The 13,905-nt window shown below is 41.1% G+C and overlaps 1 protein-coding gene and 1 non-coding gene across 8 annotated transcripts in view; both read left to right on the plus strand.

Moving 5' to 3' along the window:
* dmd (dystrophin) overlaps positions 1 to 13,905 on the plus strand; it is a 1,950,296-nt gene that overhangs the window by 1,598,973 nt on the left and 337,418 nt on the right. For all 7 annotated transcript variants that reach the window (XM_068040560.1, XM_068040554.1, XM_068040555.1 and 4 more), the window contains one exon: positions 6,610 to 6,799. In XM_068040560.1, coding sequence (XP_067896661.1) covers positions 6,610 to 6,799 — 190 coding nt within the window. The remainder of the gene's footprint in view (positions 1 to 6,609; positions 6,800 to 13,905) is intronic.
* On the plus strand, positions 6,130 to 6,203 carry trnai-aau (transfer RNA isoleucine (anticodon AAU)). The gene has a single exon. It is a non-coding gene; the product is annotated as a tRNA-Ile (tRNA).

Here is a 13,905-nt window from a genome sequence, read left to right on the forward strand (position 1 = left end):
AAAAAAAGTCCAGTATTCAACTAAACAGTGCTGCAGTCAATATTCCCTGACTGTAAAGGCAGAAGGTTAATGACTCTTCAAACCAAAACTTGAAGAATAGAATTTGGGTGGAAGAGAGAAATTGAATGATTTTGCCAGCAAAAAGGTGTGCTTGGCAGAAATATTGAATAGTTACTTTGCTTCAGTATTTTTTTACCAGGGAGACATGATCAGGTGGACATGATATTGGAAGATGAGATTGCTACATTTAAAATAATAAACTAAATAAACTAATCAAACTCAAAGAGCATGAAAGCCATGGTCTGGACGGATTGCATTCACACATTCTAAAAAAAATCTAGAGAAGAGATAGTCGAGGCACTATTGCATATATTTAATAATTCATTAGAAAACAATGTTTTTTTTCCTTTTTTTTTATTCATTCATGGGATGTGGGCGTCACTGGTTGTGCCAGCATTTATTGCCCATCCCTAATTGCCCTCGAGATGGTGGTGGTGAGCTGCCTTCTTGAACCGCTGCAGTCCATGTGAGGTAGGTACACCCACAGTTCTGTTAGGAAGGGAGTTCCAGGATTTTGTCCCAGCGACAGTGAAGGAACAGTGATATAGTTCCAAGTCAAGATGGTGTTTGACTTGGATGGGAACTTGCAGGTGGTGATGTTCCCATGCATCTGCTGCTGTTGTCCTTCGAAGTGGTAGAGGTCGCGGATTTGGAAGGTGCTGTCTAAGGAGCCTTGATGCGTTGCTGCAGTGCATCTTGTAGATGGTACACACTGCTGCCACTGTGCGTCGGTGGTAGAGGGAGTGAATGTTTGCAGATGGGGTGCCAATCAAGCGGGCTGCTTTGTCCTGGATGGTGTCGAGCTTCTTGAGTGTTGTTGGAGCTGCACCCATCCAGGCAAGAGGAGAGTATTCCATCACACTCCTGACTTGTGCCTTGTAGATGGTGGACAGGCTTTGGGGAGTCAGGAGGTGAGTTACTCGCCTCGGGATTCCTATCCTCTGACCTGCTCTTGTCGCCACGGTATTTATATGGCTACTCCAGTTCAGTTTCTGGTCAATGGTAACCGCTAGGATGTTGATAGTAGGGGATTCAGCGATGGTAATGCCATTGAATGTCAAGGGGAGATGGTTAGATTCTCTCTTATTGGAGATGGTCATTGCCTGGCACTTGTGTGGCGCAAATGTTACTTGCCACTTATCAACCCAAGTCTGGATATTGTCCAGGTCTTGCTGCATTTCTACACGGACTGCTTCAGTATTTGAGGAATCACGAATGGTGCTGAACATTGTAGTATAGTTACCATTGCACCTGTATTTAGGAAGGGAGACAGAACATGTTGAGGGAACTATAGACCAGTCAACTTAACATTGGTGGTAAGAAAAGTAATGGAATCTCTATGAAAGGAGAAAATAGAAAAAAAATGTCCTGAAATCAGAAGTATAATAATGAATAGTCAACATGGATTTCCAAAGGGTAAGTTTTGCTTGACTAACCTAATTGATTCTTTGAAAAGGTAACAGAGTGGACAAATATAATGCAGCAGATGTAATTTATCTAGGTTTCCAAAGGCCTTTGATAAGGTACCACATAACTAATGAATACAGTCAGAGCATGTGGACTCAGGGAACAAGAAGTAGAATGGATAGTTTGCTGGTGGCAAGACCGAAAACAGGAAATAGTGGTAATGGGTAGCTATGCAGAGTGGCAGAAAGTGGACGGTGGGGTCCCACAAGGATCAGTGCATGGACCGCCATTGTTCACAATTTATATTAATGCTTTACACTTTGGAATCAAAAGCACTTCCTGAATTTGGGATGACATCGAGTCGGAGGTGATAGTACTGAGGAGGTCTGCAACAAGTTACAAGAAGATAATTAAAGAAGTAGTTAATATACTTGTGGAATGGGCATGTAATGGGCAAATTAATTTCAATGTAAATAAGTGAGGTATTACATTTAGGTAAGAAAAAATAAGGAGGTCACTTATTACTTTGAAACTAAGAGTCTAAATGGGATAGAGGAACAAAGGGGTGCAAATTGACAAATCACTAAAAGTAGCGACACAAGTTAGTAAGGCCATAAAAAAGCAAACCAAGCACTCGGACTCCTTGTAGAAAAGTAGAGAATTATGTTCAACTTGTATGGAGCCTAGGTTAGACCACACTTGGAGTACTTTGAACAGTTCTAGTTATTATAAAGAAAATTATAAAAAGGATGAAGTGGCACTGGAGAGAGTGTGAAAAAAAATTACAAGGATCATGCAAGATATGTGAGGATATACCTATCAGGAAAGGATGAACAGGCTGACTCTCTTTTTCTCTTGAAAAGAAAAGCCTGAGGGGTTGCCTAATAGAGGTCTTTAAAATTATCAAAGGTTTTAATAATGTAGACACAGAGGCCAGATTTTTACCGGCATACTGTGGGTCCCACCTTCAGGACCAAATGTGGGTCCCACACCCGCGCGGGTGAAGGGCAAGACTGCGAAGGGGAGTTTACCGACGGCGGCCAATTATGAGGCTGTCGCTGTGACCACCAGCCCATTGAGGATGGCAGTCTGCCTTTCCGAACTGCTAGCCCAATCAGGGCCAGTAGCTTGGCAGCCTCGGCAGCGCCACTGATAGAAGTGGCTGCTGCTGAGACTGTAGGGAGAAGGAGAGAGCGCCTCCATGTGAACCCTGCAGCGGTGGTATCAGAGCCATGGGAGGGCGCCATCCGTGGGTCATTGAGCATCATTAAAATAAGCCCCCACCCCCCCAGGAAGCCGCTGGGAGGCCGCCTTGATGTACCTGGCGGTCTCCCCAGACAGTGGGGTGGGGGAGGCATCCGATGCCGCAAAAATGCTGGTGGCGTTGTAAAGTAGCTGCTAATAGGCCAATTAGGTATCTTAATTGGCAGCCCGCTTTCAGATAGGAGCCACAGCTGTTCCCACCATTCATTGTATCCTGCGGTGGTGGAAAGACTTGGGTTTCTTTCCCCATGTCTTCTGCTGCCATTTTACCAGTATTACGACCAGGTGAGAAAGGTGTCTAGAGGTCCCTCTCAGCCTTCACCTGGTCTTACTGTAACAGGGTTTAATTTTAAACACACAGTGTTTTTAGCTCCCCCTCGGTGAATCTTTGTTCACCGCTTTCCAATTATGAGGCAAATAAATCAGCACAAATAGGCTTTCTTAGGTTTAAAGAAGAAAAGTTGAAATTTATTGAACTTAAACTTAAACTCTAATTCGGTTAACACCTACGGATACACGACGCACCCATGCTAGCATGCACATGCGATACACACATGCAGATAGAGACAGAAAGGGAAGAAGAAATGAAGCGGAAAAGTTAGAGGCAATATCTGAAGAGTTTTAGTTAGGGGTCTTCAAGCTCACTGTAGAGTCATTGATTGTAGGTAGATCTTGCTTTTCATTGGGGCCCAGTTTTCTTCTTAAACCTTGTTCTCTGTAGGAGACTTTTCTCTCTTGGGGTTCATGTGTCTTCAATGGATTCAGAAGCTTGTGAGAAAGAGATGGGAGCAGGCAGACAAGAGAGGCTGTGGCGAGCCAGCCAAGAGAGATCTTCTCAGTCGAGGATCTTTCTGCTTTCTGCCCAAAACCGTTTGTACAAATTCAAATATTCAGGTTGCCCAGCCGGTTAGTCACATGACTAGCTGGTTTGACTTTGTCCGTTTTTGTATTCGGCTGTCTTAGCAGACAACCTGGAATGCGAGCACGCCACCTTCAGCACCTGGTGATCAAAAGTCCATTGTGTGTTGAATGTGTCAGGGAATGGCTGCTTTGTCATTCCAAACACTTGTCTGTTAATATGCAAACGTCTTTTCTAGCCACGGCTGATCTGTTTAACAAGTCCTTTCTTCACTTCAGTAACAGTTTAAAATCAATGTTCATGACAAAATTAATGTGCCTCATTCTTGGCAGGTGGGGACCTAGCATGACACCAGCCATCCGCCTCCAAAGGGCTGGTGAAATTCCGATGAGAGAGTGTTTCTATTTGTGGTGAAGAGCAAAACTAGAGGCCATCAAAATTCGGAGGCTACTTATTTACCCAGGTCGTGGTGAGAATGTGGAATTCACTGCCACAAGGACTGGTTGACGCAAATAGTGTGGATGCATTTCAGGGGAGGCTAGATAAGCATATGAGAGAGAAAGGAATGGAGGGTTATGCTGCTAAAGTTAGATGAGGAAAATGGGAGGCGGCTCAAGTGGAGTATAAACACTGGCATGAACTGGATGGGCTGAATGGCCTGTTTCTGTGCTTATATATTCTCTGTAATTCTATGTTGCATTCAAATAACTTATCCTGAAGGTAGTCCACGTTAATGTACTAGCTTTTAATTCAGTAATTATGGGCACCTCTGTGCAGTGTCATGTGTCTGTCATCGATATGTTGCATCTGTTGCAGGGGGTCCCCGTCTAGGTTTTGGAAGCAAGTAGTGCAAGAGGTGGGCGATAAAATGAAGATTAAGTTGGTGGAAACTTGTTAATGAGAAATTAGATTACAGGAATGAATTTGTTAGTAAGGCGTGTAATTAGTTGACCCTATTTGGAGAACTCCTTGCCTTATTGTTTTGGAACAAAGCAATAGATGTCTCATGTAGACAGATCTGCTTAGAGTTTGTAGAGAAATTTTAAGGGACACAATTCTTGAGGGAAAACTGGAAATCAGTATGGGGCTCAACAATTCTGTAGTTAATTTACAATATCAATGCATTCCTTTCATATTTTCAATAGTCAATTCACTGCCTACCTTGATCTCAAGAAATCGGTGAAGGTGGAAGATTTTCTTTCTTTCTGAATGCTTTTACAATATCACTAGAAATAGCAAACAGAAAATATTTATGATGTTGCTGCTACATAGAAATCAGAGTAAGACTTACCCACAGATATTACCTTCAGGTATTGAGGTCTGCTGCAATGTCTTTTAACATAGAGAGAGAGTGCATGGCCTCAATTCCAGCTCGCACTGATGAGGTGAAAGTATGTTCGAAGGGTCCTATGTAAAATGAGCTTTTCTGGTTCCAACTGAGTCAGTGCAAATTTACAATAAAAATACACCTTATAATCCTGAAAAATAGAAGTGCCTTTACTTTTCATATAGTGACCTGGAATTGGCTTAGAGCTGCTTGCCATCCACCAACCATTGTATCTTCAACAGAAGTGTGGCGAAAATACCACTCATGCATATAAGCTGAGTTTCCACTGCAGTTCCAGCAAAGTTATGACTGATCTGAGGAAATTTCCAGCTTGTTCCATGCACAGCATGAATGGCAGAAGATTTATCAGATACTATGGGCCAAGTGCTGGCAAATGGGATTAGGTAGGCAGGTCAGGTGTCTTTAATGCATCGGTGCAGACTCGACGGGCCGAAGGGCCTCTTCTGCGCTGTATTATTCTGTGATTCATACATTCATAAATTCCAGACGTGTTGATTATTCTCCTGAGAAAACTAAAGTGGAATTAATTCAACAATAATAGTGTACTAATATTTGGAGATATGAAGGATGAAGTTCTTCTGCCTCCCAATTCACACTCAGTGGGAAAATTCCACCCACTATTATTACCTGGAAGTCATTGTTTGTCACCATCAATAGTTGGTGATAAATTCCACTTTTTTCAATAGACAAGCACAGCAGTCTGTTCTTTGACGGCCCTTTTGTTGTTTCATTTCACATCTTTGTGCTATTATTGTTGAATATTTTACTCTGATCGCTAGAGCTGGCGGACAGCCATAAAGGCGGGGCTAAAGAGCGGCAAGTCGAAGAGACTTAGCTGTTGGCAGGAAAAAAGACAGAAGCACAAGGAGAGAGCCAACTGTGTAACAGCCCCGACAACCAATTTTATCTGCAGTGCCTGTGGAAGGGTCTGTCACTCTAAAATTGGCCTTTATAGCCACTCCAGGTGCTGCTTCACAAATCACTGACCACCTCCAGGCGCTTACCCATTGTCTCTCGAGACAAGGAGGCCAAAGAGAGAGAAAATTTTACTCAAAGAGACACAAGGATGTGTTTAATCAGATCCATTTATACATGCAATCTAATCTAATCAATTATTGAGGAAATTCCAGTTCCTAAACTTTTTTTTAATGTGTAAAACTGGATCGAAGGCACCTTTCTGTGTCATAGTTAAGGCCTGTTAGCTCAGATGGTTAGAGCATGGTGCTAATAATGCCAAGGTCCTGGGTTCAATCCCCATACAGGCCACTACTTTAAGGGGCAGTAATTGCCTTGCTTGGGTGCATTGCATTTACAATCCATGAGCAAATACAAATCCCCCCACAACAGCTCAACTAAAAAAAATAACCTTTTGAATATAATAGGACTGCATGGTACAGCCCCAAATTCATATAAGCCCCCATAGGCAATTTTTGTATGTCTTAAATATTGTCAAGTGTAATTACTTTCTTCTGACTTAAACCTAATTAAGAGATTAATATGGGTAAAGGTTGTGTTGTGATAAATTCCCTAAATATTTAAATTTGTGACAGTCACTAACTCATTCTGATAATCCTCTGCTGACGGTGTTACAGATTTGGATACAAAGCAGTGTTCATGAAATGGCAATGCTAATGAAGATTGCTAATGTGTGTGAAAATAAATGGTTCCACAGGGCCAATGAGAGGGAGGCTGCGCTGGAAGCAGCCCTCAGATTGCTGCAGCAGTTCTATCTGGATTTGGACAAATTCTGGGCCTGGCTTACAGAAGCGGAGACCACTGCCAATGTCTTGCAGGATGCCACCTATAAAGAGAGACTATTGGATGACACCCAGCTGGTTCGAGAGCTGACTAAACAGTGGCAGGTACATGTGGTGGTGTGTTTCTAATACGTATGCAGATCTGTCATAATAATATTGTTCTTGTACATAAGTTAGGCTGAACCTGCCATTGGATTAGCAAAAATGAGATTTTGTCAACTAAGGCCCTTACTATTTCAATGAATCAGCTTTGCTTAATAACAAGGTAAACTCATGGTGTATACAGTAAGTCTGTGGTTAAGCCATCTTTTAAATATCCGTAAGCTTATGGGGAATTTTAACTGGGCTGACTGAACATTGTCATCAGCAAGTATTGAGCTCTCTCTTTTCAGGTGATTTAAACTATTTTGTAAGATATGCTTTCAAAGATAAATTGATGTAATGTATCATCTTTCTATCATTCTACAGATAGTAGTATCTGGTTGTGTGAAATGGATCAGTAATGTGCTGTGCAATGCATGATTCCTTGATTGTGAAAGCTCAGAAACAATCCCTTTATTAGGAGATCTGCTGCATCTTTGGAATTAAGATTAATGGAGCTTTTTGCCTGACTGAAAATAATATTTTGTTGTTACAAAATAGCAGATATTTTATCAAGAAGCTAGTAATTTAATCAGCTAATTATAGAGATACCTAGCAATGTGTCATCTTGTAAGAATGCTATGTGCAAAGCAAGGCTATTGCTGATGTTCATGTTGGTAGCCATTACATATAAAGTGCATGTTTAAAATTGTGCCCCACACAGATAATCATAGGCTATGGGCCGGAATTTTATTCCTGTTTTCATGAGATTAGGTACTTTAAAATCCCGAGCAAACATGCCAATTTGAAAAGTCAGAGAGGGAAAAGGCTTGTAGCTTTTTTGAGAATTACTTTGAATCAAACCAGGAGTAGGTTCATGAGAAAATCAGACCTGCTTAGGTGCCAGTACAAAGTAATCTTGCTTCATCTTGCACATATTGTATGCACGCTCATTTTTATTGAATTAATACAGTTAGTTTAGCATGTGAGAATGGTGGGACTGCTGCTAATTTGCTCTGTTCTTTCAGTAAGGCACTTCATCACCAGTTGATACTTAAAATTGTAAATTGAAAAAGACTGAGCAAGTTAGTTGCAGGGTCGAGGGCCAAAGTACATAGCATCAGCAAGGTTAAAAAGAGTTGGAGAGGTAATGAGATAAAACAAGAAGTATTGATTAGAATATATCATGCTCGAGATTTAAAAGCCAGTCGATTACAAGAGGAAGAGAAGACTGGGATAATACAGTCTTCAGATAAGAATAAGTTAAAGTAAGAAACAGTGCAATGACTCTTCATGTCAATGTTTTGGACATTCAGAGAGAAGGAAGAGTTTATTTGAAGAAAGTTCAGAGGATCTCAATGAAGTATAGATAAGTAAATTTGTAATTGAGAGAAAGGTTGGAGGATGGTGAGGGCAACCTCACTCAGCAGGTGAGAAGCTTTTTCTTCTATTATGTGCAGAAGCTCAAGAACATCCTTAGAAATGGGAGCTGTACTAAATTGTTGGGCAGACTTCAGCTTTATTGAAAGTTAAGAATTGTTGATGGGAAAATCAATGATGGCATGAAAGAGGCAACAGAGGAGATGTAGGGATGGCTTTTGAAGTCAGAGGAGGTTAAGGCACCACCAGTGTAACAAGATTATTGGAACGATCAAAGAGAGAGGTTATTGGTTTGACATGCAAGTGAGTTGTAAAAGCTATAGTTTTAAAGACAAAACAAACAATATTTTCTTCGCCTCATTGAAGGGGGTGGAGGAGCTGAAGATGTAGTGATTCAACTATTGCAATCCTAGAGGACTGGAGGTGTGTGCTCTGAGGGCATGCAGTTTGATGGAAATCAGTGAATAGAGAGTGGAATCATCAGAAAGAGTTGATATATTTGGATGATGAATGGAGGTGGTCATTTTATATGGAGAAGAAAGGGAGAGCAAATATGGAGCTCCCAACTTGATGGAAAAGGCATCAGATGCATGCTGCGTACTATTATATTCACACCCATCATTCCACCATCAAAGTGTTCTTTCTCTGGGCAGTACTGTCACCAATGGAGCCATTTTCCTCATGTTACAAAAATCTAAATAATTGCACTATTATTCAAATTCCTCCATGACCTCTCCTATCCCCGTCTCTATCACCTTCTCCAGCTTTATAAACCCTTCCCTCCATTTTCTTTGATTCTGATCCCCTTCTGCAAAGTGCCCCCCACCCGCCACTCCCACTATTGATGGCTGTGATATCTGCCACCTAAGCCCCATGCTTTGTAATTCCCTCCGTACACCCCTCTAACTCTCCTTCTTTAAAGACTCTTCTTAAAATCTATCTCTTTGACCAAGGTTACCCCTCCTAATATTTCCTTCTGGGGCCTGGCCACCTTTTTTTGATTATGCCTCTGTGAAGTGCTTTGGCTATTCTTCTGTCTTAATGGCACTGCATACAAACGTTCTTACTGTTACTATTATTGTTTAGGTATAGATAGTTTTTTTTGTCGTCGTAACAGCGAATGTATAAATCTCTAATAATAATACTCAATTTTGGTCTGTCTGGACTGTTTTGATTGGTTAGCTTAAGGGGCGCATCTGTTGGTGGGTTTATTTGGTGGGCAGTGCCTGGCGCGCACGGAGGCATGTGGGGTGCGCGAAGGATTGGAATGTGTGACGCACGTACAGCTGCCGGTGGGGAGGGGTGGGGAGAACAAAAACAGTGGAAGGTAAGGGGAGCCGTACAACAAAGTTGCCCTGGCTGGACAGATTGTTTCTGTGAGGGATGGGATGGGATCGATAGGAGGGATGGGGTTAGCAAGAGCAGGATGGAAGGAATAGGATGGTGATGGCATGAGACAGACGGCATGGGAAGGATGGGAATGGTGTGGCAAAATGGAAGGGAAAATTATTTGATACAGCTTATTATTTGAAAGCTATTCTTTGTGCTACAAATAAAGATTCACTTGATTTGAATGAAAAAGTTTTAGAAAAGCTGTCAGGTAAATTAAATGTATACATCAGCCTTGATTCAATAGATGAAGAAGATGATAACAATCTATATCCTCCAGAGTTTCTGCACAGCCTAACTCCAATGGGCATGCCACTGCACAAACTTAGACTCAAGGAAGGAGCAGTTATAATGTTGCTACGAAACTTGAATCCTACACTGGGACTTTGCCACGGAACAAGATTGGTAGTTAAGAAGCTGTTTTCTTTGATGATAGATGCTGAAATTATAACAGGCAGATTTCAAGGAAATAGAGTGTTTGTTCCTCAAATAATATTGAGCCCATCTGATGTGAACCTGCCTTTTCAACTCAGGAGAAAACAGTTCCCAATTGGATTTTCATATTCTATGACTATAAGCAAGTCACAAGACCAGACTCTTGACAAAATTTGTATTTATTTTCCTGGGCCTGTTTCTACATATGGACATGTTTATATAACTTTTACCAGAGTGAGAAATGTTATTTCTGTTAAAGTCTTTGGTGAATGAATAACTAGAAATTCTGTATTTAAAGAAGTACTGTTGCAGTAAAGATACTAATTTGACCACAAATGTTTTTCGGGTCTCTGCTAGTAATTACTTAAACACATGTCTGTTGCACCAGTTTATTAAAGGGCAAAAGTGTTTGAAATTCCTTTGCAGCTAACCAACAATGTTGCACTTATATAAATACAAATAAGGCAATGGCAGCCATTCTTACAAAGGTTTGCTTGCAGAGAGCTTTTTACTCAGCACCAGTGCATCTGCATTTTTTTTGCACCTATTATCTTTTTATTGTTGCAAATGATAATTACAATATCCATAAAACATTACATGGATGAAACTAATGACAATTGTGAACAAAATCAAGGCAAGTTGTGTTCAAGAATGAAAAGTCTCAAATCCTTCCATCTCCTTTATTCCTCAATCTTCCTCCAGGTGTATTATGTAAGCATTTCCTTTTTTATGATGCATTGAAGTAATTGAGATTGTGGTGACAGCTCCAGATTCATGAAAACCAGCTGAGTGTGTAAAATCCTATGTATTCTGACACAGTGTAACTAGTGGGCTTCCTGTGGAATGCCTTTAGGCTATCGAACATTTGAAATAATACTCAAGAGAGAGAACAAACATTACAGTCTTTCCAAGGTGACCTTACTCGAGTTGTACACAGCGTCAGTAACATACAGTAGGATAGTCTACAGTTTCTATACTGTTATTTTTCAGTACAAAAGATGGAAAACTATGTTTTAGTTGAAACAAAGCTCTAAAATGGAAAGAAAATCTGCTTCTCAGTGAGAAAATGCACTATCAAAAAAATATTAATGTGAATGTCTGGCTTCTAGATCCTGCAGTTACTTAGTCAAATTTTAGGAGAACTTTGGAATCCAGGACGTCTTAGATTTTTATTTGTTTATTTTTGTGTACATTTATTTTCCTTCCTGATGATTGGATGTGGAGGTTATTGACTTACAATTCTTGAGGTGAATAAGAGGTTGTTTTCTTTTTACTCATTTATTTTTCCAATGTTCTATCGAAAGCCAATAAAATTTAATCAACAAAATAAAAGCACTTTACAATTTGGAAATCAAACCAATCCTACTTTAATTCAGGGTCCACGTGTCTTCCCCTGAAGGCACAGCTCACGTCAGCCGCTGAATGTATCCCACTATTCTTGCAGACCTGCTTACATTTGCTCAATCAGATTTGTTCCTAAATCTAGAAACAATAACTAGTTCTGAAACTTTCCCCTATCTGGTATTTAGATGAAGATAACCTAATGACTAATGTTAATTATGAACAAAATTTGTTATTTAGTTTCTAGTTTCTGTGATTTCTTGACATCATGTCAACACAAGCAGACTTTTTTTGATGACTGATTTCAATGTCTAGTTTATCGAATAGTTCTCCAAATTTGGCAAGGTTGTTAGTCGTTCTAAATTGGAACCGGTTATTCGTGGAGTCTGGCGGGGATTGGTCTTCACGATCTTCATTAATGATCTAGCTGAAGCTGGTGAGGAAACTGCCCGCAATCTTGCAGATGATATGAAGATTAGTGTGCGTGTTAGGACCTGCTGAGTATTTCCAGCATTTCTTGTTTGTATATAAGCCATATCCTCTTGTTTTCTTTAGTTTTTATATTTGTTAGTTATGCTATGCTAATTGACTTATCCTACACAGCAATGCCAGCTGCCTAGGAAGCTACAATATCTTAATCATGTGACAATCCACCATCCCAGCTTTGGTAACTCAACAGCATATATCCAGATCGTTGCCGGTAATTAGGACTATCTGCAGTAGTCATGGTAATGACTCCAACAAGGCTTCTTCAGATAAAGAGGAACATTAGGTACAGTGCAGCCCATGCTACTGCAGGAACTGTTGTAGAGCAGATCTTAGGAATACTCAAGTCCTGTTTTAGAAGCCTGGATATATCTGATGGACCCCTGCAATACAGCCCAATAAGACTCTCAAGAATCATTGTAGCTTGCTGTGTTCTGTATTACACCACATGGCAAAAGACTTGGTGCTTCTGGAAGCTGAAGGTGATGATGATGAGGTGGTGGGTAGGGGGTGGGGGGTGGAAGAACCTCCATCCTTCCAAACCTGCGACCTCTACCACCTAGAAGGAGAAGGGCAGCAGATGCATGGGAACACCACCATCTGCAAATTCCCTTCCAAGCCACACACCATCCTGACTTGGAACTGTATCGCCATTCCTTAACTGTTGCTGGGTCAAAATCCTTGAACTTCCTTCCTAACAGCACTGTGGGTGTACCTACCCCACATGGACTGCAGCCGTTCAAGAAGACAGCTCACCACCACCTTCTCAAATGCAATTAGAGATAGGCAATAAATGCTGGCCTAGTCAATGATGCCCACATTCCATGAACAAATAAAAAAAAATCCTCACAGCATGAGTATCCAGAGGAAGAAGATTAGGAACAGGGCAGCCAGAGAAAGGAAGAGATGTTGCGTGTTCCTTGAACCACTGTGTTTGTATAGACTGTACACAAAGACTGATCACTCCAGAAGGGATCAGTAACACAATATTGTGGGTTCTTTATTGATTACTGAAAGAGCAGCAATTCCATTGCGATAGTTACTGTACAGGTGTATCTTCAAGACTACCTAACACTCAGAATCACATAGTGTGTTACATCATAGCTCTTACATGACTAACATGATCTTGTAGCAACACCTCTTAAAGGTTACACACACAGCTGCTTGCCCAACAGGTAGGTGTGGAACCATGTGGTCCCAAACACCAGAGCAAGTGTTTCACGCTTTATGTTTGAGTTGGATTGTGCTGGGGATAAACATTTGGACATGAATATAATTGGTTTGCCATCCTGCAGGATGCACGTTCCTCGCCCTTTCTATGAGGGATCGACTTCCGGGATTGTCTTCTTCCTTGGGTCATAGTACTGCAGGGTACAGGTTTCTGCTGACGATACTTGTTTGAGAGACTCAGACATATGCTGATGGTCCTCCTGCCATACAAATGGTATGTCTTTCTTTAGGAGCTTTCTCAATGATGATGCTTTGTCATAAAAATTTGGAATGTATGGTGCCAAGAAGTTGAAAAATCCAAGACACCTCTGGAGGTTATCCTTGTCTTGTGGAGTAGGCATAGGCCTCACATCTTCAATTTTTGCCGGGTCAGAACAGATTCCACATCCGGAATAAATGGATCCAAAGGAATTGATCTGATGCATATTCACCTGGCACTTCTTGCTGTTAAAAACGAGCCCTTCGCGATGAGCTACTGCCATCAGTGAATGGAGATTTTGATCATGTTCTTCTTTGGTTTTGACCATTACTGCAATGTCATCAGCAATGCATATGCGGCCAGACACGTTTTCTCCAATTCTGTCCATATGCTGCTGAAACAGATCTTGACTGACAGACAAGCCAAAGGGTAGTTTCTGGAAGCAATATCTTCCAAATGATGTCCTGACTTCTTAAGATTCCTTAGCTAGGTGTAGAAACCAATATCCAGGTTTAGCATCCAACTTGGAGAAGAATTTGGCTTCTGTAAACTTGGGATTCAATTCCTCTAATGTTGGAATCTTGTGGGGGCATCTCTTTCGGGAGAGGTTTAGACACCTCGGATCTAGACACACCCTGATTGCTCCATCCTTCTTCAATACACATGTGAC

The sequence above is a fragment of the Heterodontus francisci genome, chromosome 10 (assembly GCF_036365525.1).
Source record: "Heterodontus francisci isolate sHetFra1 chromosome 10, sHetFra1.hap1, whole genome shotgun sequence".
Lineage (NCBI taxonomy): Eukaryota > Metazoa > Chordata > Chondrichthyes > Heterodontiformes > Heterodontidae > Heterodontus > Heterodontus francisci.